The following is a 26,189-nucleotide window of genomic DNA, read 5'->3' on the forward strand; positions in this document are numbered from 1 at the left end:
AGTCTTGCTTCCCTGTAAATCGATCCCCACGCAATGGGACACGCCCCTAACTTCCGCTTCAGGTGACGCAATGACGTCGTGACATCACCGCGGCGTCACGATTCCTTGCCAGACCAAACAACTTTTCCAGACTTGAGCGAGCGACTCCACACCTCGATTCGTCCAGCTGCGGCACGCTGTAAAGCAGAGATTTATTAGGATTGTCGAAAAAAATACCGACTAAAACGCGACTCCGATAGATTGTAAAGGATTAACTTGATTTGAACGCATACATTTCCATTTTGCCACTTTTTTTTACTTTCTTCAGTTACCGCCGTCTCGCTGAAAATAGAGATGTGGTCTCTGTGGTTGTTGTTCCTCGTCGGGCTACTAGTCCCTGGATTCATAAGTGATAAAGTAAGTACGTTTTGGCTTTTACTTGACACTGAATTTTACCTTATTTTGAACTTATGTTAAATTGTTTATCTATCTATCTATCTATCTATCTATCTATCTATCTATCTATCTATCTATCTATCTATCTATCTATCTATCTATCTATCTATCTATCTATCTATCTATCTATCTATCTATCTATCTATCTATCACCATTTTCCTATGTTTATTCTTTACCTTATCTTTTTTGTCTACTCTGACGAAAATCAGGCAATGCCTGCCTGTACATGTAAATATTTAGATAAAGCTGTGTTGTTTGGCCGACTAATATCCAGCTATAGCCTTCTCACAGTCCATGTGTAGGTGGCTAGATGGTGTCAAGTTCACACAGGACCAGTCTGTTTTCTACTTTTGACTTTTTTTTTTCCCCCAAACCGCGACCACTACTTTCTCACTCCCACATGTTGGATTAAGCTTTAAATTTAATCAAGTTTAGTCCACATGCTGCCTAAGGCCATTTTTTCCTTCCTCGCCAACAAAAAACCCAACCTGTTTCCCCCTGTATATGTTTGTGTGCGCGTGCGTGTGTGTGAATGTGTATAGTAAAACTGGAAAACACCTGGAAACGGCTTTCTTTTTTTTTCCCAGCAGGGACCAAAAGATCCTGTTTATAGAAGTCAGCTAAAGCACAATGGAACCAAGTTACATTTTTCAATAAGCGTGATATTTATGAATCGTGGACTGTGTATTGTGAAAGCAAGCCAGCTGAAACCTGAGACTCGCTCCAGAGAGAGTTTATGAAGTTTCCCCACCTACAGTACATAGAAGGCCCTGCAGGTTTTAAACGTGAAAGCACGGTCTTAGAAATAAATCTGATCGCTGCCAAACAGGCTTGAGTCGGAGCTTTGCGTCCCCTCACTTCCCGAGAACCCAGTCTTAAAATTTCTGGGCGTCATGGCGTAAATGCAAACTGTCTCTGCTGGCAAGTGTGTGGCTGTAGAATTACTGGTTAGTCAACCAGCAATGCTGCTCATGTGAATGATGAATGTCTGCTCGTGACAGGATGTGAGCTGTTTTTTTTGTGTCATTTTCTGGATGGATGACTCACCATGAGTCCCTCTGGGCTAGTCCAGGCAAGATCGGAGCCGCGTGGGACATACAGAATTCGGGAGACGTACTAGGACACCTGCGTCCATTGTTTTATTGGGCTTTACGCATTGCATTCAGGGCAGCGCAGTGCCTAGTGGTTAGCTCTCTGCCTCACAGTTATCAAGAATTTTGTTTGAATCTCTACTCTAGCCTATTTGCCCATCCTATGTGAAGTGTACTGCACATCCTTTAAGGCAAGGCAAGTTTACTTTCATTTCCCACCAAAGCAAGAACAATAAAAAAGGAACATCAGAAATGCAACATAGTGACCTAGTGGTTAGCGCATCTGCCTCACACTTCTGAGGCTGGGAGTTCGAATTTGGGTCATGGCATATTCTCACCATGCTTGAATGGGTTTCCTCTACATGTATATACTCCGGCTTCCTCACACATACCAAAAACATGCATGTTAGGTTATTAGAAGACTCATTTGTCCAGCGGTGATTAGTTGTTTGTCTAGATGTGGCCTGTCATCTCAACCAAAGTCAGCTGGATAAGCTAACCTAATGAGGTCAAGCAGTCTAGAAAATGGATGGATGGATAGATGGATGGACATAACGTTCATAGTCTTCTATCCGCTGTCTCCACCACCGCAAATATTGTCTGCGCGCAAAAAGAAGGTCATAGTTTTATTTTGGTTACATATTTTTCAAACAAGTACTTCAGGTCTCAGTATGGACATGTAAAGGCCCCTCTGTCGTTAATGATTTTTCCCTTACATTTTATGCCATTCTAAACACATTTAATTTGGTGACCTTATTGTTGGGACTTGACTTTAACGTTACATCCTCTATACAGTAAGCAGTTGTAGAACGCCCAAACTAAGGGGTGCATTGTACATCTAGTTTGGCTACGATTGGTGTTGCTTAAATGATGTCAAAGAAACGCGTAGAGGCACTAAAGTGCGCAAATTAAAAAAACGTTTATCCTCTACAAGAGTCCATCCATTCATTTTATCAGTTGTGCTGGCGCCTATTCCAGCTGACTTCAAGTCTCTATTTAAAACCATTCACAGCTTTATGATTGACTGGCAAAATGCAATTCACTCGGAAAGTAGCACGGTTTCCTTTTGTATTGCAATTTTCTTGTGACTAAATGCATCATGTTTTTACATCTTATAACACTGTAAAATCTTCACCCATTATGATTAGCAGAAAATCCGGCATTTCTCTCCCTAAAGGAGAAAACTGAAACTCACCAAACCGAGGCAATCAGAACCGGTGCAGTCGAAGAGCAGTGTATGATATTGGCAAAAAAAAAAAAGCCATCGTTCATTAAATTTGCCCGTGTCATTTCAAACTAGTCAAAGGTTGCATTGTAGCAAATATGTAGACACTAGTGGTGTTCATTTCTCAAATAAAAGACGATTTGATGCGTGCGGTGCGATACGATTTCAAGGGCGGTTTATTTTAAACTCCATTCGGTTCCATTCAGTGGGATTACGATTAGAATCAATATGGTTGGCTTTGTTTGAGAAGCTATGATGCAATGTTTCTAGTTGTCCTTTTACAACATGAATGGACTTGTCTGTGTGGTACTGTAGATGTGGCATTTCCTTGGAAGACATACTATCTCTCTCCAATAACAGACAATTCGATACGTATCTCGATATATTTCAAAGTGGAACGATTTGGTTCGATTCACTGCACTCATATTTAAATGAAAACCGATTTACCAATTCAAATTGTATTTATTTATTTTTGTTTCACCCCTAGTAGACAGACTGTACACTACACAGCGTTTGAGGCTGCTGCCCTGCTGTGCACAGGTGGTTACACAACCATGCTACCATGCGTCTGTCATTATTATTTACTTTCAGCCAATGTGAAAAATATTTTCCTGTAATAACTGTAAGCCCAAGTGGTATTAAAAATATTTATAACAAGCAGTAATAATGCATTTTCACGAGCCAATCACACATGTCTTCGTCGGCTGCTTACTTGTTTTACTGCTGTGACAGGGCTATTTACAGCAAGCTCTCATCATGACTGAGCACCAGGCTACCAGATGCATATATATACTGTACTGTCTGTGTGTATGTGAGAGACGCCATGTATGTTTTCCAGATGTCTGATTTTCATGTAAACATGCATTATAGAGACTCTCTGGCACGGGAGCGTGGTAGTGAAATGTATTTTATTTTGTTGGTGGTTTTCTTCTGTTGCCTTTTAGCTCACAACCTCACAGTAGGTCTACGCTGGTGTCCCGTTGCCATCTAGTTGATGTGATATTTATGTATAGCGTGTGATATTTTAGAAGCTGGTAGGCAGGTTTTTGCTGTTCAGCAGATGAAAGCACCTGAGGTCACAGGAAGGTGAGCTTCTATCGCCATAAAAGGGAATCCTGCTTTCTTTCACCACGGTTTAAATGTTCCCTCCACACCAGAGAGTCTGTTAAGTAGACACTCATGTGAGCTGCTTTGTTCCCTCCCCCCCCCCCCCCCCCCCAAAAAATTGAAAGACTAGAGGCTGTTTACTTTTTGGTTAAATCAACATGTTTTCGAGCCATTTGTTCCGCTACCTCAAATGTCACCTCAATTTTTTATGACACTACATACATTTTAAGAGGTAAAGTTTTTATAGCTGATGGATTGATAGCGCTGGTCAACAAATTTTGACTACATTTTTTTTTAAAATCAGAGATGCAAGTAAACTTTTATAGAGGAATTACGATTACTGTTTACTCATTCCAAATCTGTCCTTGCTTTGTTTGTAGCACATCAGGTTTTCATAATAATAATATAATCAAAAACCTGATTTGCAAAAAAAAAAAAAAAAAAAAAAAAGTAAATTTTTGAAGCTAATTTCAAAAATATGTTATTGTTATATATGCTGTTGGCCAGTTTGTTAGTGAACAGTGATGGTATAGTGGTACATTCGCCTGATTTCTGTGCAAGTGGCATGTTTTAAATTCCCACTACAACTTACACCGTTCTGATTGGCTATATCGGATCGGCAGATATTTTATGTTTTATGCACCTTTTTGAATCGGTTGCAATGTCTTAATTTGATTGGCTCTGCAAAATAAGACGTTTGAGCCAGTCACTGTGTTTCCCACTCATATTGTACATTTACCTGTGGCTGACCGCCACAAATGAATTTTGGCAGCCACGTGCTACCTGTCAGTATGTAACTGTTGTATTAACTTTGTTTTGCTGCACAGAGGAGCCTCTCCGCTCCTTTAGTGGTCCTTGTGTGAGTTTGCTAAAAGATAGCCATACCGCTTTCCTTTCTGGTACGGTACTGCAAATACTCAAAAATGATTGAAGCGTCAAATCAACAGCTCAAACAATATTGGTCCTCCTCTATATATATTTAAACCAATGTATATATGTATATTATCATAATGATATATTTGAATGCTGAAATGGATATATACACCGCATTCCAGATTATGCAAATTGTTGTTCTCCAATGTTTATAGTCGACTCTATGCAAATGGGACTTAATAATTTTCAAGTGATCAGCTGTTAGAGAATGATTTGAATGTTTTTAAACAAACTTCTCAAATATAACAATTTTTTTTTTTCAAACATAAAAATGGATTTTGATAAAATACACTGTTCCAAATTATTATGCACAGCGGTATTTCAACACATTTTATAGGTTCTAAAGAACTGAAAATAGTCATTTGTTGAATTTGCAACATTTGGAGGTTGTATTTGATTATATTGATTGATTATAATGATTTGGAACGTAACGAGAGGTTTTTAAGCAAACGAAAAATAAACGCGTCCTATGACACCGATATTATTGCGATATTTAACATGTACCTAAAGAAAGTACATTTTTATTATCCAATGTAAGAAGTACATTTTCCTCATGCGGAAAAATAAGCAAACTCAATGTATTCTTAGCTAATTAATTGTAATTCCCTTAGTTAATGTCCAACTATTTGGAGGCAATGTATATTTTAAGTCTGCGTCTGACTGGTCGAATTCAGGTAAAAGCACACAATTCCATAAGAAAAAAATGATTGCATGTCTTTGCGATATGCATTTTGCATATGCCATTATCACAATATTTTTTTCAATATATTGTGCAGCCCTACTGTCACTGTTTCTTGTGGGGAAAAATGTTGTATGATTTAGGTTGAAATCTCTATCTCTAAGCAAAGTAGGCGTAACTGTTTGTGTGTAAATTCAATTATATTCTTTTTTTTTTTTGTATTTACCTGTTTCATAAATGCCTCTTCCAACGTTTCACTAACCATTAACTTGTCTTTTGTAAACCGAGGATCTTTGGTGTGACTTATTACCCCGCAATATGACCATACGCATTTTCTTTGTATAATGCAATAAATTGCTGCGCTCTGAAACAGAGCAACATTTATGGCCGCGTTTGTTGTTTTCCGCACCTGTTTCTTAAGAAGTTCCCTTCCCTTTCTTCTGTCGGGATCCATCCGTGTTCGCACCTGTGTTAGTGGAAGCATAGCATGCATACCAGACATGCATACTTCACGTCTCAATGGGCCACATTCATCTGTGTGTGTGGTTGTGCGCATCGTGCTGAATCTCAGGCTTATTATCATGCCGCATTCTGCCAAGGTAACGCTGCCAACAACAAGCGAATAAATGTCGCATTTTTGCAAGTAACCAAACAAGGGCCCTGTCTCCTCGACTTCCTGTGATGCTTGAGATGGCAACAGATTTAGCAGTTATCAGTCCTGTTGCAAATCACTGGAGCAGCATGTGGATTGAAACTATGCAGTACTTCAAACAAGCTATCGCCTCCATTTACTTGCCTCAATATGGTATCACTTTATTGACACAGAAGTCAAAGGTCAACTACTGTAGGATGTGACTTTTCCTTCTTTATTTTTCATTTTGTTTGTAGTTCTCACGTAATGAGTAATGACACTGTTTGTTCACCTATCATTCTGTTTTCCTCTCAGATGCTGGTCTCTTCCCAGTCGCACGCATTCTTGGGGGATGACCTTTACATCGAGGGTCAAACATCAGGTAACCTCCCGATAGATGATGAAGATGGAGACGACTTTGGCTCAGGATCTGGATCCGGAGACTATGGTAAGGAGACTGGGCTTGCTTTTGAGTCACTTCTTCAGGTGGATTTAAAAAAACAAAACATAAAAGAACAAAAGTCTGCAAATCTGCATTGGTAGATTTTTCCCTGGTTATTGCAGTGTTTCAGTTGTACACCACCTGTTTACTTCTCTTTGAAAGGTTGCCCAATTTGAAAGGCACAAACATTTTGTGGGATGCGTACTGCAACTGAGTTACATTTTATTCTTCTGTTGCTCCTCGTGATTGGTGCACATTAGTGGATAAGATGATCAACGTCTTATCAGTAACAAGGAAGAAGCAATACGATTTTACAATTTGTAACAAAGGGTAGGGAGCAATGTTCCCTCTACGTTGCGCGTGTGCGCAATTGCGCACTGCTCTCACCCTCTCACCGCACACGGTGACGCTGTCGCACACTACACACACACACACACACACACACACACACACACACACACACATCGCATTTCTACAGTCATTCCTTCAATTCCTCCCCAGTTTAATCTACAAACAGGACACCACACTATTCCCACTTCGCTTAAAGTTTCAGTAGCGTGACCGAGGGCGCGCACTCAGCTGTTCTACTATAGTTTGAAGCTCACAGTTACACAAACACACGAGATGCTGCAGGCGACACGCCGGCCGCTCCATTCAGGAAGTCCAAACATGAGCGCAGTTTACAAGCCACTCAAATGAGGCGCTCCCTCGCATTTCAGAGGCCAGGTGACTAGATATGTTAGTGCTTTATTAAATGGCATGTTTTGCATTATTTATGAGACATAGGCGGGATACTGGTTGTGATACCGTGTGCTGGCGTTGCTCACCATGGTCCAAGGAATGCTCAGGGAACTTGTGTGAATGCTCAGACACATGGAAATTAGAAGGAACATTGATTGCGAGCTTCAGCAACGTGCACACACAATTGCGGAATCTGGACGCAATGCTACAGTTAACGTTCCTCCACATGATCTGATTATCAGCACCTTGGGTGGCTAACAAAAATTTGAGTGAATGGCAACAGATACAGAATAAGATGCTGTAAACTACAAAACACAGTTGTGTTTCGTTTCCCAACTTTTTGTTTTGGGGTTATTTGTTCAGGAAAGAACGTTTAATGTGTATCAAGTGTTCATCATCAAATGGGTGTGTTTGTGTGAGTAGATGATCTATTTCTCAGGTGTGGCCTTTTTTTACCTAAACCGGTAAGCACATGTGCTAAAAATAATATATTTGACTTGTTCACACGTCAGATGAAAGCTTGTATGTTCAGACAGTTGTGGGTGTTATTGATGTGTGTCCCAAAGTGATGTAGACAAGTTTTTCTTAGAAGCCAGTAAATGCAAAATACATATTTAACCTTTTATTCATAATGATTCATCTTTAGCACAAATATGATTGTAATTGAAAAAAAAAGGCCTTTCTAATCATTAATGATCATCATAAAAAACAATGAATCGGTTATTTTTCATTAGCTTAATTTCCTTATAATGTTGCCCAGTGAGCATCTTTGTAGATGTACTGTACCTCAACTTCCTATAGCTGACGTCATGTTCCTTCAGGCTGCAAAACTAGTTGGTACTAATCAACAGTGCCTCTGCTGATTACGGCCAATTTCAGCACTCCTTTTTATTTCAAGACGCAATCAGTCACCAATTAATCAACTCCAATCAATCCCATCAATTATCAATTCCACACAAGCAACTGAATTGAATCAATACTAATGGTCATTAGCATGTTGCTAATCAGCACACACTCCTCCACTCCTGGTTGCTTCATACCCCACCCACTCTCTCACTCAGCCTTAAAGGGATCTGACTTTGCACACATCAATTATACTGTACTTTTGTCGTTGTATGGCACCATTTCTTTACGCTAACCCCAAAATAAAATGATAAATACATGTGCACAGTTAATTCTTTAGATTCCTTCTGAACAAATGCGCTGTGATGGGTGTCTGAAGTCTGTTGCAATTAGCTGACCACCGCCACATTTGTGGTCAACGTTTAAGGTGTGTTTTTCCCAATGTGGTCTACCAAATTGTGCAACCATTGTGGCACAAACATTTTGAGGTTTCACTATATACTGTACATGTAATACAATAAATTAGACCATCATGGAAATGAAGTCCTTCAATTCATAAAATGAAATTCATATATTGTATGGATTTACTCCAGACATAGTAAAAAAAAAAATTGCTAATAATTTTAATGATTAAAACTTACAACGAAAGAAAAGCGAATGAATATTGCAGAGGAAACATAAAAAATATTTAATATTGAAATGACTTTGGAATTGGCCCTCTGAAATGTATTTTCATGTCTTTAAATCAATCTGTATAATGAAGTTCCCTCTTTTTAATTTAGCTGGCAAAATAGATTTAATTTACTACAGTATTAAAATTTATTGAAATGCACCTTTTATATTGATCACTAAAGCATTTTTAAAATAACAAATAATGTGGTGTTGCATGTGGAGACAAAAGGTCAAACTCGTGAACAGTGACTCATACCCTAAATCTGTTGTTGACAGACAATGAGGAGAAGGAGACAGCGATCCTCACCACGTTTGTCGGCTTGAACAAGAGCGAAGAATTGCTTCCAACGGCAGACTCTCCTCAAGATCAACCGACCAAAGCAGCTGACCACCGCGATCCACCGAACACAGTGATGGACAGTGAGACAAAAGCAGTCAGTGTGGACACCAAGGACGAGGAGGTAAAAACACAGTACATACTTATGCTGGTGCTGTATGGCCCCATACGGCCTACGACGTTCTTTAATCGACATAACATGATCGAATCCCCTGTGATTTGTTGCATGAATTTAGCTGATTGTTTTCCCTCTGTAATAAGCAATTGGTTAATTGATTTATAAAATAAAACAGCTAAGCAATAAATATACAATGCATTTAATGTTTGTCTTTGCGTTATTTTATATGAATTAATATTGTGTATGTATTGTTTTTAATTCATTTACCTGATTAATTGATTTTTTAAAATAAAACCTGAAACTACTAATTGAACACAAATGTACACAGTTTACTACTTTGTGTAGCTTTTAATACATTTGCTAATTAATCTTAATTAGAAAATCAAAAATGTTATTTTATCAATACATTTGACTATGTTTAATATTTAAAATACACATTTACCTACTTAAACTTTTTTTTAATGAACATTATCTTCGAATGACCTGGCCCATCTGTCCATTTTAAAAATCATATGTGTCCCTAGAGCACTGAAGTTTGTCCTTTCCTGCTTTCTACACCCATTTGTAATGTCTGCTTGTTCCTTTTAGGTGGCAGGTAACGACCCAACAGCTGACTGGTTCACACATGCCCCCAGTCCCAGCTCCACCTCCATGGGCGAGGACACCAAAGAAGCCGACGAAGACAACAGCCTGGATAGGTGGGACAACTCCTCCGCCACCAAAGATGGTGGCGATGAAGACACAAGCGATGTTCTAACAAACGACATTCTCGTGGGTCGAGGCAGTAGAGTTTTTGACTCCCCTGATGATGTGACATCCGAGAGCATGTGGGAGCGAACGGAGGTTCTGGCAGGTAAGCGTCCATTTACTTGCAATTACTCTTAAGCAAACATGGACAAAATACAACTTTCCAATCACGGTTCTTTCTGCCCTTCCAGCGGTGATAGCCTGTGTGGTGGTCGGCTTGCTTTGTGCCATCTTCCTCCTTGTCCTCCTGGCCTACCGCATGAAGAAGAAGGATGAAGGCAGCTACGACCTGGGGGACACCAAACTTTCCACAACAGCTTACCAAAAAGCACCAACCAAGGAGTTTTACGCCTGAACAGACCAATAGAGACTGTGAATAGATATCATCACTTGCCAGTTTGGACTGAGAGCGGCTCAACATCGGCTTCATTTTCAGATTTTCATCAGCAGCAAACCTCCCCTGCTCGTCTCTACCGTCTGCTATCTTTTCACGTCTCTGTCTTTAGTTTGCGCAATTCTAACACAGAATGGGAGAATTCAAATGCATTCATATCATTCCAATCTGGGAAAGGAGTGGAAATGTCTCTAGAGTATCATAGGATCGCAGCCATTCTATTCAAGGAAAGTCTATTCAACACTGTGCCTTAAACCCACACTGCCTATCTAAGTTGGACTCACAATGGTGTCAGCTGGGCTAAAAAAAAAACGAGGAAGTTGACCGAAACAAAAAAAAAAAACTAAGACACCTTTGTTGTGTTTTGAATGATGTTATAAAATGGTACTAGTAGTCCAAAGAAACGAACGTTAATCGCTTTTCTCCTTTTTTGGTCGAGGTCAGATTTCATGTGTTGTTACATTTCATTTAGCGCTTTTTGCTGACTGTACGAATGTTTTTGTTGACATGACTAGTGAATATGTTATTCCATATTCTGTCCAGTATTGGTACGTGAGATTGGGTTCCTCTGCAGGTACATAACTTTGTTTTTCTCATAAATCTTATATTGTAACGAATCAAGTATCATGTTCTCTTTGTTGTCTTTGGAATTGTAGCTTGTTTGCGTATTTTATATTTTGACCCAAAAGCCATTTTAAAGAAAACATTTGCAGTCTATATATTGTATGCCTTTGCACACACAATATGTTGACTTTGCATTGAACAATCTTAATATTTACAGGACTATTTTCTGTGATGACTGAGTGCAGCCGGCAAAGCCAAACCACATTCCATTGCAATTGCCAACTGTATGCAGCTATAATAACAGGCTTGACTGGTGACAGCATTGAGAGCCTTTCTGCGCAATAAGGTTTTTCACTAAAACAGGCTACTAAAATGACCACTTCAGTTTTCCAGTGTAATAATGCAGTGCTTTGTAGGTCTTCTGTTTTATCTATATATGTTTTAGCATTTCCTCTGGTGCTAATTGTATGTCAAAGCATTTTTGTTTGCTTTGTGGATTGAGGGAAAGTTTTTTTTTGAAGCAGTTCTTTTGTTAGACTTTGTGCTTTCAAAAGTTGCCTCATAGTTGGACCTCTAAAAAAGGCTCTCAAATGGAAATATTACCATATTTTTACCAAAGGTTCTGCAGCTGCAGTTTTGCTAGAATTAAAACTCATTTCCTTTCAACAACATGCAATACCTCCCATCTTTTTGTCAGTGATTAAAAAATGTTTATGAAATTTCTGTTGCTGTTTTGCAGAAGACTATGCTCCCATGCATTTCTCAGATTTCCTGCAGAACTCTGGTATACGACTGACATTTCATGGCTGGAATAAACAGAATGTTGTGAACGTTCACCCTCTGTTGATTTACTGCTTTCATCGAGACCATAAGGATGCCAGATGATGGAGCTGAAAGAGCAGTTCTTCAAAAAGATATAAGAACCCCATTGATAATTGTTCTTTTCTTTAAACTAAGGGTAAAAAGACCCCACATAAAACTCGAAATGGAAACACAGGTGCTGTGTGGATCAAAGTAACAATTTAGCTCTTGCAAATTTCATTTGGGATTGTCTACTATGTTGTGATGATACCGTCACATATGTATTAATTTATATTATTTTAGACTATAATCAATGTCTATGTAAAATGTACAGTACTTTTTTGTGTGTCTTTGTTCCTATTGATCACATTATTTCAAATGTATGTTTTACTATATGCTTGTTCAGTTAATTGTTAGTAAACCAGATTTCTGCAATTTTCTTGAATACATTTAATAAAAAAAATCTGAGAAAATCTAATTTTACATACCTGTTATTTTTTATTTTTTTTGCATATTAACAAAGCTTGGCTTTCACAAAGTGTTGATTAATTGACACGGAATTAAATGCCTATAAAAAAGTAAATTTTTGGAAGAGCACGTAAAAGTCACTCTAAGAACAACCCATTTTAGGCAGTAATAGTAAAAGTTTGTTGAGTGGTACACATACAAGCACGTAGCTACTTTGAAATATTGCTGCGCCCTCAAACAAAAACAATCTTTACACCTCATTGGTTCATACAGTATAAAACATTATTTCCTGATTATTTGGAGTATTATGGAATATTATATTTGTCGTTAGAACTTATTTATTTCATTATTTGCGAAACGTTTTACTGCGGAGGGTTCATAAAGCTTTTATTCTGGAAGTGTCCCGAAAGGAAGTTAGGAATCGTGAGGCGAGCTAAAACACGGGAATACTTTCTCCGGTTGTTGACATCCATTCTTTCATCTTTGGGGCCACTTGGAAGAGGGAGACAGCCCCCAAAACTCAAGCAACATATTTGCTATCCTGGCCTACAAGGTTTGTGTTCTTTCACTCAGTTTTAAAATCAAACATGATCGCATTTGTCAATCTGTAAATTTGCCGGGTTGTTACATCGCCGTCCTCCATCTGACGTAGACTTGCATAGTTGCATCATTACAAAATCTTGATTTATCTGATTATTTGAATTAATAACGTGTTATTTAGTCGTTGCTTTAAAAATTGTGTTTTGTGTTCTCAGTGAAAGTGAAACTTATTGTCAGTCAGAGCAATTCGTTCCTCTTACTGACATAAGTCTCCATATCAAGCGAAGTAAGAACGTCTTAGTTTTTTTTCCCCATTTCGAACAAATCACATCATGCACATATTTTATTTTGATCGTTAATATAGCATTGTGGCAAACTGTCTTTCCTCAGATGACACGGGCTGGTAAATTATCTCTCCTCTTCTCCATCCTGGTGGGAATTTTCATGCTGAAATTCCTGGATGGGCGACCCCAAAGCTCAACAATTGTCAGATATGAATTCAACAGTACTGCTCGGAAAGGTAACACAAACACCCCTTTAAAAGTTATCTATTTAATGATGCATGCTCATGGTAGTTCATTTTAAAGATGGAAAATCATGATGTCCCCCCATTCCCTAGTTTCAAACATCACCCGGGTGTCTAAATAACATGTCTATGGTAAGCTTTCATCAAAATACCCTAAGGATAAAAAACTAAACAAAACGAAAAAAAAACTGCAGGACAATTTACCCACTCGATTTTGTGTCTCGCTGAAATTAGCCCGTTTTATGGCCAAGCAAGTAAGCAACTGCACATCCCATGTACTTTTGGGCCAATGTTAATTGGCAAAACTCTTTTGATAGCACAGCGCAGATTGTGGGTGAAAAAGTTTGCACCCAATAAACACTTTTCACTTGTGGAGGTAGGACTTCTTACACTATTCCGTGTGTAAATTGCACACGGGTACATCACCAAACATAGACTAGACAACATGTCTTGCTCACAGGTAAATTCTCAGAAGAAGGCAGATGACAAGAGTTTTATTTGGTTGTTTCATTTCATGCTTGATATATCAATTGCTATTTCGCTATGACAAAATGGCCATGTTAAGCTTAACTCATTCACTGCCAGACATTTTCAGACCCTCTTCTACCCTAATGTTTGAAAAAATTGGAAACAAAATTCCTGGGATTAAGTGGCTGGACTGTGAAAAGACGAATACATTTGTCAATGGCAGTGAATGAGTTAACAACATCCAACTACACGCATTGTTTGTTATCACAAATAATAAGTGTAAATATTTATTTTTGGAACTGTCGACTATTTCGCCTCCACTCGAAGAAAGACAAATATTGTTCTGATCGTAATGTCACTGAAAACATCAGACGGGTTCTTTTTCCAGGTTTAAAAGGTGTACCGCAATTTCTGGGACACATGCTAATTATTCACTATAATAGTGAAAATAGAATTTACATGATCAAAATGACTTGTAGTTAGCATGTGTGGGACTTCCAAAAATCATGTAAAGTGCATTCATTAAAATGAATGTTATAAAATGAAGGAAACAAATAAGATTTATCAATAAACTGATATGTGTGCAAATTTTTGGCCACTTACATTATAAAAAGACCTCAAAGTACATTATCGTGCTACATTTTTATAACGAGTAAGTGATTCTGGAGAGGCCAATAAAGGCACTTTATAGTGATATTGACCCAGTTCCGGTTTTCAACTGAGTTATGACTGTGAAGCCAAATAAATGGATAACTGCTTCATTATACGGTATTATTACATTTGTACAAGAAATTGATTACTATAACTAGTTTTGAAATCTAAAGTCAAGGAAAATATTTTTTTTATTAACTATTGTACAGTATGTACTGATAACAAATACACTTGAAATACATCTCAATGTGGAAGCAGTTTGCAATCTTGGTTCAGATTTTCTCGAAAAAACATGAAATAGGAGCACATAATTTGTTTTAGTGGGCCACATAAAATGATGTGGCAGGCCGGATCTAGCCCCCGGGTCTTTAATTTGTGTAATTTAATTTAATTTTAATTTTTCAACACCTGTGCTTTAAGGGAATCACAATTGACGGTTTAAACCTACAATTGTTGTGTTTACTAATGTGCGACCTCAAGACGTGGCAGTAGAGGTTGCAGGCTACGCGGATGTAGCCAAACGGATCATCGAACTGGCCGTGTTCGGAGCTGCGCGGAACCGCTCATACAGACACCTCGCCGACTTTACCGACACCATCGGGAACCGCATCAGTGGCTCGCTCAACCTGGAGATGGCTATCAAATATATGTACAAAGCTATGATGCAGGATGGTTTGGACGTACATCTGGGTGAGTAATCCTATGTTAATGTTCATCCGATTGCATGAACATCACAAACCTGTAGGCAGCCATCTTTGCGGTCTTTTTAAATGTTCTGCTTTGTGAGAAGTTCTACGTGTTACATAGGACTTAGGAGAAAGGTTGCTTTCCTGTATCATCATCTTGTGTCTCGTTGTCTGCAAATGAAGAATCTAAATGTTTTTTTGTGTCTGTCTTTGGGTCTTTTTCACCAGAACCAGTAAAAATCCCACACTGGGTTAGAGGAAAGGAGAGTGCAGTGATGACATTGCCAAGGACCAAGAATCTGGCTATACTGGGTCTGGGGAGCAGTGTAGGGACACCACCTGAAGGTCAGCCACACTTCATTTTGAAAGTGATTTTGATTTCTCCATTTTTTTGAATAGTGGCTTCTGCTCTAATTCATTCTTGAATTAGTGATTAAATAAACATTTGACCAGCCTCCTAATAACAAATGTTTGGTATACAGTAATGGCCTTACTGTTATCACCCTGTTTTCCACAGAGACCCTGCAAAATAGCTTGCTTAAAATGGACAGATCTTTGATATAAAACACTAAGAGCATTTTAAACATGCATTATTTTCCCTTGTTTCATCTCCCTATCTGAAGGCATTGAGGCGGAGGTGTTGGTTGTTGGGTCTTTTGAGGAACTGAAGCGCAGAGCCAGCGAGGCAGCAGGGAAGATTGTGGTCTTCAACCAGCCATTTGTCAGCTACGGCGTGACAGTGGCATACCGTGCATTTGGCGCCTCTGAGGCGTCGAAATTTGGAGCTGTGGCCACGCTCATTCGATCTATCACTCCTTTCTCAATTAATAGGTGACCATCTACCTGTAGACATGGATGTGCTATGTCATTCTTAACAAGCAAAATGTTTTATCTATCTTGGCCTGTACCTCTTTAGCCCTCACACGGGTTGGCAAGACTACCAGGATGGTGTGAAGCGCATCCCTACGGCGTGCATCACCATTGAGGATGCTGAGCTGATGTGGCGTATAGCGCAGAGGGCACAGCGGATCACCGTCAGACTCACAATGGCCGCCAAGACACTTCCAGATGCCGACTCCTTTAACACGGTGGCTGAGATAAAAGGCTGGCAGCATCCCGAGCAGGTAACACCTACTTTCCTACTTTACTTCTGTCTGTCTGCAGAGTTTATTTAATTTCTGCAAAGTCCTCTCGCTTTATAAATGTTCAATCAACTTGAGTGTTAAATTCAGATGATTATGTCACTTCAACAATCCATTCCCTCTGTTTGGTGGCCACGTGTGGGAGGAATTATGTGAGATCTTCTGGTTCACTATATACTGCAATTTCAACCATATCGGTAGAATGGCTTATATATATACTGTATATTTGTTTGTTGTATGGCGGCACGGTGGTCGACTGGTTAGCACGTCCGCCTCACAGTTCAGAGGTCGTGGGTTCGATCCCGGCTCGGGCCTCCCTGTGTGGAGTTTGCATGTTCTCCCCGTGCCTGCGTGGGTTTCCTCCGGGTACTCCGGTTTCCTCCCACATTCCAAAAACATGCATGGTAAGTTGATTGGACTGTCTAAATTGCCCCTAGGTGTGAATGTGAGTGCGGATGTTTGTCTCTGTGTGCCCTGCGATTGGCTGGCAACCGGTTCAGGGTGTCCCCCGCCTACTGCCCAAAGACAGCTGGGATAGGCTCCAGCACGCCCGCGACCCTTGTGAGGATAAGCGGTATGGATAATGAATGAAGGAATGAATGTTTGTTGTATATGAACAAGAAGAGCAAATCATTATATATCAGTACACATTAACCAAGTGTTTAATGGATTTAGAGTTACACTCCCCAAAAATCCCAGTTTACAATGCTGTACTGATAAAAATGGTATTGACCGCCTCACAGTTCAGAGGTTGTGGGGTCGATCCCGGCTCCGGCCTCCCTGTGTGGAGTTTGCATGTTCTCCCCGTGCCTGCGTGGGTTTTCTCCGGGTCCTCCGGTTTCCTCCCACATTCAAAAAACATGCATGGTTGGTTGATTGGACACTCTAAATTGCCCCTAGGTGTGACTGTGAGTGTGGATGTTTGCTTGTCTCTGTGTGCCCTGCGATTGGCTGGCAACCAATTCAGGGTGTCCCCTGCCTACTACCCGAAGACAGGTGGGATAGTCTCCTGCACGCCCGCGACCCTTGTGAGGAGAAGCGGTATAGATAATGGATGGATGGATGGAAGTTCCCAAATGCTTATTGAGTTTTGTAAAAGGTACATGTGATGTAACACAATGGTAAACGTTCCTCTATCCCAGTTTTTGTTAAAGGCATCAAATTGTGAATGTTGAATGAATGTTTAAAAAAAAAAAGTTGATCATTTTGAACATTTAATATTTTGTATTGTCATGTCATCTTCCAAACCGCTTATCCTATACAGGGTCGCGGGGAGTTGCTGGAGCCTATCCCAGCCGTCAATGGGCGAAGGTAGACTACACCCCGAACTGGTCGCCAGCCAGTCGCAGGGCTATTTTGTATTGTGTTCTTTTGAATACACAATAGGTTGAAAAGGATTTTCAAATCCTTTTATTCCGTTTTTATTTATGTTTTACACAATATGCCAACCTCACTGGAATTGGGGTATGTAGATTTCTTCTGAATCACAGCCCTATGAGAACGTACCAGCACACGTGTTATTTATTATCTACCTCAAGGATATGTTTGTCTTTTCTGTCTGTCTTTCAGTAGAATTACTCAAAAACTACAAGAGAGAAGATTTTGACCGTATTTACTCAAGTAGTGGAATGTTGGTAACTTTAAAGCTTTTTCTAAAGTTCTTTCAAGACATTATGTTTTTTATGAATACAGTACAGTACTCCAGTTCTAGCTGCATGAAGTGATACACAAAGCTGCCTGTGCTGTGTTCGTCATACTTTCCCATGGCTTTTTCTCATTTCTAAAGAACAGGAAGTGCGCTGAAAATGTCACTCTCTTTATTGTAATAATCTAACTAATCAGCTGACTAAAGAGAATGGATTTAATTTTACAGGTGAATTAATATGGCAGCAATGTAATGCTTTCAAAAAAAAAAAAGTTTACTCTATCAGGTAAAGTGATCTGGTCTCTGGTCAGGTTTAAAATGTGGCCTTGCTTCATCTTAATTTTTTATCATATATCACATACCACGACTTGAGCCAACATGCACTGTAAAGCATTATGTCCAAATCCTTTGAGATGACATACCTACACACTGAGAAAATCAGGTACAACTTGATAAACAGATTACGTTGCTTCTAACCAAACCTCTAAATAACCTTACTCTGAATACTTTTATCTTTGTAAAGGCAGAAACTGCTTTTCTATTTATTATGCATGTATTCTTAATAGAGGTAAGATCTTAAGCCCAAACCCAAGTCCAAGCCCGGCCCGACCCGAATTTCGAACTTCTCTCTCGCTGACTTTTTAAAAAATAAATATGTTTATAAAAATGTATACTAAAACAATGTGTGGATACTAAACTAAGGAAACTAAGGTCCGCAAAAAAACAGAAGTCGCCTCATCACAACACGTACTGTACTAAACTCTTGCAATGACAATTCAAAGAACTCCTTCCTGTCTCTGTCTATTATCCACCCGTCATTGTTCTTCTTTGTCTCTCTACCTCTCCCTCTATCTTAAAGTGCCTCGCTAGATTCTTAAGGACGTACTGCTGCTGTGGTTTATGGCCCAATTTTCAACCCGTCAAAATGACCTTAAAATTTTCCCGTCAACTCTTAAAAAAATCTGTCAATGATGGAAAATTGTCGGTTAATGTAACCTCTGCAGACACAGAAATATAAAAGTTGTGAATGTTTATACAGTCTGGTTTAACTTAGATTTCGTTACAAAAGACAGGCTTTAATTTGTTATCATAAATCACCCCTCCTCCTCCCGAGTCCTCACAAAAAAAATATGAAATATCGGGCTTGCTTTGGGCTCGGGCCTGCAAATCAAGTTAATTGGTCGGGCTCGGGCTGGGTCGGGCTTTAATACCCGCGGGCCATGGGTCGGGTCGGGCTGGATTTTTTAGGCCCGATCTTACCTCTAATTCTTAATAAAGAGTTTGGTGAAGTATATATTGCATGCTGAATCGTGGCTTATCATAAAACAATACATCTGGATTGAATGCCAGTTGAAAGCACAATGGGTGATTCGTTGATAATATTCTGTGACTGTTAAACGGTTGTGTATCAGCTTTTAATCATTTACAGTACAGAGACAGTAAAGCTTACAGTAAAAAAAAAAACATTGCACCTCTTATATGGATGTGATAGAGCCCAGAATGTTACATATGGGTTATAAAAAAGAGAAATGAAACACATGACATAATTAAATCATCTCTAGCTTGTGTATTTCCCCTTTTGCAGTTTCAGCAAAGGATGTGTGTGTGGGTGATTCGAGGTGTTGTGACTCACAGCATGCGGTTGAGTCAGTCAATTATCTAACAAGAATCAATTGCTTTGACTGTCCTTCTCCCCACTTAGCATTTACACCTTTTACACTCAGCTATACTCATGTTTTCTACAGCCTTCTGTAAGGCGTAGATTAGCCACATTTTTTAAACTGCCTTTTACATTCCATATGAATATGCAGCTGGTGTACTATTTTAAATGACCTCTTGTTCTCATAGGGTCCTAGTCTCATGTTCATGCCTGTATTTATATATACTGTATTTTATGACACATGCTTGGCTTACACAACTTTCACCAATGCACATTCTCCCATCCAGACTTCTGGCAGACCCACCCTGCGTTATCTAGAAATTTGTGTACAACCACAAGAGGTGCGACTAGGCTGGCTATAAATCAATCATGGAGCACGGCATTTTCCTGAGACTTCTGAATTCCTTTCATCTATTTAGGGGGCTATTGAAGTTTTCAGTCAGAATCGCTGACGGAAGCCCGTTTAAAATCAGAGGCAGACTATAGGCAGGTACTATTTTTTTCCCCCCCTGAAAAAAGGCCAATGACGAACGACGGAAGGGTACCCACGCTGCAGACGAATAACCAACGCTCAACATAGTCAATAGCACCTGTGTTGCCAAGTAGTGCACATTAAGACTCGATCAAGCGATCCCACACAAAGATTTGATTGATTGGTTGTTAAGACCACCCTTAGTTGTCTGCTGCCACACCAGTCTCTCAATAGTCAGTGTAGATACAAAAGCACTACATCAATAATAAAGAGACAACGTCCACCAAGCGGCCACATCATTATGACCATTGCACAATTGCAATTTAATGATAACCAGTACGAAATCCATATGAGATATCCTGCCTTTACAATGGTAATAATGCTCAGTTTTAGTAAATTGAACAATATGTTCACTAATGTGCATGTCGTTTACTGACATGGTAGTTTACTGTGCCAAATTGTGCTGCATGAGAATAATGAGTGTTGCGTATAATATTTTGCTTTATTTTGATTATAAAAAATGTTAGGAATAGAATGTTGGGGCCGTTCGGCGTACATCCATAACGCTGTGGGTAGGATCTTTCATTGCCAATTAATTTTCATAGCTGAACATTTCAGCGTTGGTGTTCAATTCAGTACTGCAGAATAAACATGTTGCACATGTAACACTCACACACTGCATTATGAAAAGAATCCGAACATGGATAAGTTGTTAGTTTAACAGATAACCGATTCATAGATAGACAATACATTGCTTGTGTGATTAATAAGAGTTGTATGAAGACGACAGATTAACCCTGGAAGGAATTATTTCAGTTTCCATTATTTTTGATGGGAAAAAGAATATATTTGTTTGACCTCTGAGATTCAACGTTTAGTTTGTTTAGTTTTTGATTATGAAACAAGGTCTTCGTTCCTATGTTTGTTGGTTTTTCTCTTAAAGTGAAGCAATGTTTCAGGGTCATGGTCCACACTGTTGTTTGTCCGCACATTGTCCTGCTCTTCCCGCTGACAGGAATTCAACATAACATCACTGGAAATAGTGTTTGTACCTCTGTTTTACTTCCAACGGGATGCATGGATTTCATCTCGTTCATGTATATGCGCCAGGTTGTCCTATTGAGTGGTCACCTGGACAGTTGGGATGTGGGCCAGGGTGCCATGGATGATGGGGGCGGAGCCATAATTTCCTGGGAAGCCCTGTCGCTCATAAAACAGCTTGGTGAGCCACGCCAAACAATTACAAACGCATGTGAACAAAGCTGAGTTAATAATTTCTTAAGATTCAGTTCTCTCGCTGTGAATGAGTAGTGTACGTACAGTACATTATTTCCAAAACTTGGACAATCATCTCACGTTACCTATACTCGGAAATAAACTACAGTGCTAGTGTATTTATTTATTGGATGTATTCGCTATGTGTGATTTTAACCACTATTATTGTTCAGTACGGCAAAATAGTAGATCTTAAAGTAACCAGTATCTTAACATGTTAATACGCAAATTTATTTTAAATGTAAAATTACTGCTTAAACGTATAAGGATGCATTTATTGTAAAGTAGCACGCAGTTATGTTATTTTTAATGCGTAACTTCATCCATTTCCAGGTTTACGTCCAAGGAGGACCATGCGCACAGTTCTGTGGACGGGTGAAGAACAGGGTGGAGTTGGAGCGCAGCAGTACTACAATCTTCATAAGGTTTTACAGATCCACAGTTCCGAATAAAAAACAATGACAATGCAGAATGAAAGAGATCAGAACTATAAAAATCAGTAAAGCATCTTGTTGACCCGACCGCCAAAAATTTGGTTTGGTTAAGGCATCCCTTGCACTAGCTTCATGTAAACTACAACATCCAATTCAACAATATCATCACACTGCCTTAATTAGTGATTAGCTCTGGCTGTATCTTAGACTAGTGTTTCCCAGCCTTTATTGAGCCAAGGCACATACTTTAGATTAGAAAAAAATCTCATGACACACCACCAAACAGAAATGACATAAAAAGTGGATACACAGCTTAGTTACAGTATGTTCCTTTTGCCATTCACTGAAAGAGCATTCAATTTTCCTGCTTGTCACTGGACATTCATTGCTGAAATAGCTAGATGACAAAGGTACATTATTTGTCTTAGGATAAAATAAATCATTTTCTGTTTGACTAAATGAAATTGGATAATTCCCCAAAGCACACTTAATTAATGATCTCTTATGTATGGAATACTAATGTGCCACAGCACACTCGTTGGCGAAGTACTTAAGACTGTCAAGTATATACAATATTTTGTATCGGCAATGTGTGAAGCTCATTTCCCAAACCATTTTGTGTTATCTGAAATTTGGTTACTTGATTTTAAACTTGCCTGTGCTCTTTTTAAATCTTTCAACATTTGTCAATCTGCTGTTTGTTTTTCTCCTTTCAACTTTTTCTCCCATCCAGGTGAATCTATCCAATATCGATATGGTCATGGAGTCCGACATGGGGACATTCAGCCCAGTGGCTCTGCAGTTCACTGGAAGTGTTGCAGCACAAAAGGTAAGATATTTGCACCACAATCACATTTCACAATTCTGTATACCATAGAAAACATTGCGTATTAAAAAACAAGAAATCATGAAAATCATGAATCTCTGTTTATTTCTGCCAATTGTATTTAGTGGTAGTGTGAAGAGTTGAGGTGGCCATGTCCATGTGTGTACCAACAGGTGATGGAGGAGGTGGTGAAACTGTTAGCTCCTCTCAATACGACCAAACTGGAGATGCATGGGGAGGGTACGGACATCTCGCCTTGGATGCAGGCCGGAGTACCAGGTCACTTTAATTAATCAGCAGCATGTTACTCACCAAATGGGGAAATGGGAAATCCATCCATCCATCCAATTTGTATACCGCTTACCCTCACAAGGGTCGCGGGCATGCTGGAGCCTATCCCAGCTGTCTTCGGGCAGTAGGCGGGGGACACCCTGAATTGGTTGCCAGCCAATCGCAGGGCACACAGAGACAAACATCCGCACTCACAATCACACCTACGGGCAATTTAGAGTGTCCTGTCAACTTACCATGCATGTTTTTCGAATGTGGGAGGAAACCGGAGTACCCGGAGGAAACCCATGCAGGCACGGGGAGAACATGCAAACTCCACACAGGGAGGCCCGAGCCGGGATCGAACCCACGACCTCTGAACTGTGAGGCGGACGTGCTAACCAGTCGACCACTGTGCTGCAAAATGGGGAAATCTCAAATGATTAATGAAAACATTCAGGGATTATTTCTCCATGTCAAAGCATCTGCTGCTTTGATCCAGAGTCCACACTAATGTGGGTGCGTGAGTAGATAAAAAATGTACTCACACCATTTAAAATTTTAGGGGCAAAGTGTGACCATTTAGGGGCAGTCTGGTGCCCTGCAAAGCTGTAACACTATTGATTTCAAAAGATTTTGTCACGGCCATCAGGTGCTCAATGAGGAAACTCAGGTAGATCTCAATAAATTTGAATATCGTGGAGAACTACATTTATTTCAAGAGTTCAACACTAACCCCAAAAAGATAGCGACACTTAAGTTTTAGGGTGAAATTTCTCCATGAAGCTGAAATACACAATAACCCTTATAGGTGAAGTTAATTTCTCTCAATTTTTGAATTCACATATCCAACTGTTCAGTGTTTCAGTACATTTTGCCCATCGTTATCATGCATTTTAGAGTCATCCTGAAGATAATGGAACCTTATATATTTATTCACTACCTACACAGAAATATTTCCTAATTTTATTTTTTTATCATTTTGATGATTAGAGGTTCCACCACACTGTTACAACACCGTTTGTGTTTTTGCAACGGAGAACGGGGCTAACATTGAAGTAACAAGAGGTGTGTGACCAAAAGTGGTCTACCGAATAAGGTTCAACAATCAAGCACAAGTTGTTTACTACAAGAAAAATGATACAGATCAAGTCTATCTTTGAGTGAGTTTGCAAATAAATTAAATACCCAAGTGGTTTAAAAATGCCACAGGCCAAAAGGCCAACGTGAAGCATTGAGGCCTGGTGAAGCGTTCCAGCACATTGGGCAAACTGTATTGATACTGTGCTATTTTGTATTGTTTTTAACATAAGTTTCAAATATCTTTGAAATATACAGTTGACAAGTTGACAATAAATAATGTTGTGAACATGTGCCATAATGTGAAAATCAGAGTGAGATGGGGGTTTTTATCCATTGCTGAAGGGGAGTTTAAAAAGCAGCTGTGCGAGGGAGTGCTGACTAAAGATTACTGGCTCACAAGTCAAATAAATTCAGAATGTTTCAAATTATACCATTTAATCAAAGGGGTAGTTGATTGTGCCACTACCACAAAGATACAGTGATATTAATTTGACATTGCCAAAACATTATAAAGAATTCTTGGCATAATGCAGTTCATAGCTGCAGTTTCAATCATCAGTCGTTATCTCTGATGCCAGTGAGTGTATCTTGGGGAGAGGCTGAAGGTCCCACTGCAAAAACGTGGACACAAGAGTACAGATGTTTCAACACCATTTGTACAGAGCCCTCACTCTTTACCTCATTTCATCATGTGGCATGGATGGATATGCATGATGTGGCAATTTGATTCTGTCTGTGTTTGTAATACAGTACATTCGAAATCCGAACGAAAACCCGCATCACCCTGAAAGGTGAACTACTACTTCAGTTACTGGACGACTTTCTGTGATTGATGGAACTATGAATTCTGCTCTTTACCGGAAAATCCTGAGGCAGAATGTTCGGCCATGAGTTTGTGACCTCAAGCTGAAGTGCACTTGCATTATGCAGCAGGACAAATGATTCAAAGCATACCATCAAGTCAACTTCTGAATGGCTTAAAAAAAAAACCAACAACAAAATGAAGATATCGAAGTGGCCTTGTCAAAGGCTGGACTTGAATCCATTTGAAATGCTGTGGCATGACCTTAAAAGGCCATTCACCCTGGCAAACCCTGCAGTGTTACTGAATCAAATCAATTGTGCAAGGAAGAATGGGCCAAAATATCTCCACAGAGATGTGAAAACATTTAATTTCAGTTTTTTCTGCTGAGTTTGGACCAAATATTTGTTAGGTTTATGGGGCAAGAACTTTTCACACAGGGCCATTTGGCTTTGGATATGTTTTCCCTTTAATAAATGAAGTCAACATTTAAAACTGGCATGTTATGTTTGGGTTATCTTTGTCTAATATTTACATTTGTTTGATGATCTTCAACATTAAAGTGCGGAAACTCCCAAAAATGAAGAATTGACTTAAAAAATATCAGCCATCACTAACACCTTTATGTGTTGCCGGTCATCCAGGTGCCAGCCTCCACGTGGCCGACAGTCGATATTTTTGGTTCCACCACACAGAAGCTGATACCATGACAGTTCAGGACCCGCAAGACATGGACCTCTGCTCGGCTTTGTGGGCCGTGGTGGCTTACGTGGTAGCAGACCTCGAGGACATGCTGCCTAGGTAGTTGTTCGGAGCAGGGGACACGGATTCTCTGAACCTGCGTCAGGAGTCTCTACACTGGTGATATTGCAGCAGAGTATCATGTACAGTAAATCCTAGCCGATACATGTAACATTGCACAGGAGACCAAAATATGACAAGTATGAGGGAAAGCTTTTATTAAGTAAATTTTTTATTTTTTCATGGTTTTTATACTTTTATTTTTTTTTAACCTTTCAAGTGTGTTTACAAAGTGCGATTTTTATTTAATCACCAATTTTACATGTCTTCTGTAAGATTTTACAAAGAATACTTTACTTATTATCATGAATAAACTGTCATTGCTTTGAATGGCCATTCGTCACCATGTCATTGCTCCCATTTGACTGTTTTCGTGATTTTGTGTGATGAAAGTGCTGATAAGTGAAATTAGCTATGATGACATGATCAAAATGATAAAAGATGACGAATTTAATGGTATGAAAAAAAAGATTTTCCTCGTACAGATTAAAATGCATAATTAGTTCCATTTTTTGGTTGCTATGGCAGGCTGCATAAAACACAATTGCCCAATCTATTTCTAAGTCATCATTCCCATCAGTGATGTCAACCAGTGTAGACAAAGGTCCTTTTGGAAGCTATGAGTGTGCGCTGGATGTTGTTGTAACTTGTAGCGGCCTTTAAGTCACTTTTTGTCAAT

General features: G+C 39.4%; 2 protein-coding genes across 4 annotated transcripts; both read left to right on the forward strand.

The window, feature by feature from the left end:
* The first annotated feature begins 105 nt into the window (after positions 1-105).
* Positions 106-11,796, forward strand: LOC147143872 (uncharacterized). Its single transcript, XM_086038932.1, has 5 exons — positions 106-396; positions 6,418-6,550; positions 9,077-9,261; positions 9,844-10,108; positions 10,194-11,796. The coding sequence occupies exons 1-5, from the start codon at positions 334-336 to the stop codon at positions 10,355-10,357; spliced, it is 810 nt and encodes a 269-aa protein (XP_085895058.1). The 5' UTR covers positions 106-333; the 3' UTR covers positions 10,358-11,796.
* Positions 11,797-12,635: 839 nt separating this feature from the next.
* LOC147143873 (carboxypeptidase Q-like) lies at positions 12,636-25,846 on the forward strand. 3 transcript variants are annotated; one of them, XM_086038873.1, is made up of 12 exons: positions 12,636-12,782; positions 12,985-13,055; positions 13,134-13,289; positions 14,895-15,104; positions 15,329-15,445; positions 15,724-15,931; positions 16,017-16,224; positions 21,130-21,241; positions 21,628-21,719; positions 22,462-22,557; positions 22,728-22,833; positions 25,354-25,846. In XM_086038873.1, exons 3-12 carry the CDS (start codon positions 13,160-13,162, stop codon positions 25,512-25,514), a joined length of 1,440 nt encoding a protein of 479 aa, XP_085894999.1. In that variant the 5' UTR covers positions 12,636-12,782; positions 12,985-13,055; positions 13,134-13,159; the 3' UTR covers positions 25,515-25,846. The 3 variants fall into 3 exon arrangements, with proteins under 3 accessions (XP_085894999.1, XP_085894996.1, XP_085894997.1); XM_086038870.1 differs by having other exon boundaries at positions 13,160-13,289; XM_086038871.1 differs by lacking the exon at positions 12,985-13,055 and having other exon boundaries at positions 12,637-12,782; positions 13,160-13,289.
* The last annotated feature ends 343 nt before the right edge of the window (positions 25,847-26,189 follow it).

This window comes from Filicampus tigris, chromosome 8 (genome assembly GCF_054856515.1).
Source record: "Filicampus tigris isolate MCC_2025a chromosome 8, RoL_Ftig_1.0, whole genome shotgun sequence".
Classification (NCBI taxonomy): domain Eukaryota; kingdom Metazoa; phylum Chordata; class Actinopteri; order Syngnathiformes; family Syngnathidae; genus Filicampus; species Filicampus tigris.

Excerpts from the sequence above, each read along its gene's own strand:
- LOC147143872 (XM_086038932.1), top strand. The coding sequence starts at position 334 with ATGTGGTCTCTGTGGTTGTTGTTCCTCGTCGGGCTACTAGTCCCTGGA. Across the intron at positions 6,551-9,076 it reads ATCTGGATCCGGAGACTATG|ACAATGAGGAGAAGGAGACA; the intron begins GTAAGGAGACTG and ends TGTTGTTGACAG. Across the intron at positions 9,262-9,843 it reads TGGACACCAAGGACGAGGAG|GTGGCAGGTAACGACCCAAC; the intron begins GTAAAAACACAG and ends TGTTCCTTTTAG.
- LOC147143873 (XM_086038873.1), top strand. The coding sequence starts at position 13,160 with ATGACACGGGCTGGTAAATTATCTCTCCTCTTCTCCATCCTGGTGGGA. Across the intron at positions 16,225-21,129 it reads GCTGGCAGCATCCCGAGCAG|GTTGTCCTATTGAGTGGTCA; the intron begins GTAACACCTACT and ends TATATGCGCCAG. Across the intron at positions 21,242-21,627 it reads GTCGCTCATAAAACAGCTTG|GTTTACGTCCAAGGAGGACC; the intron begins GTGAGCCACGCC and ends ATCCATTTCCAG.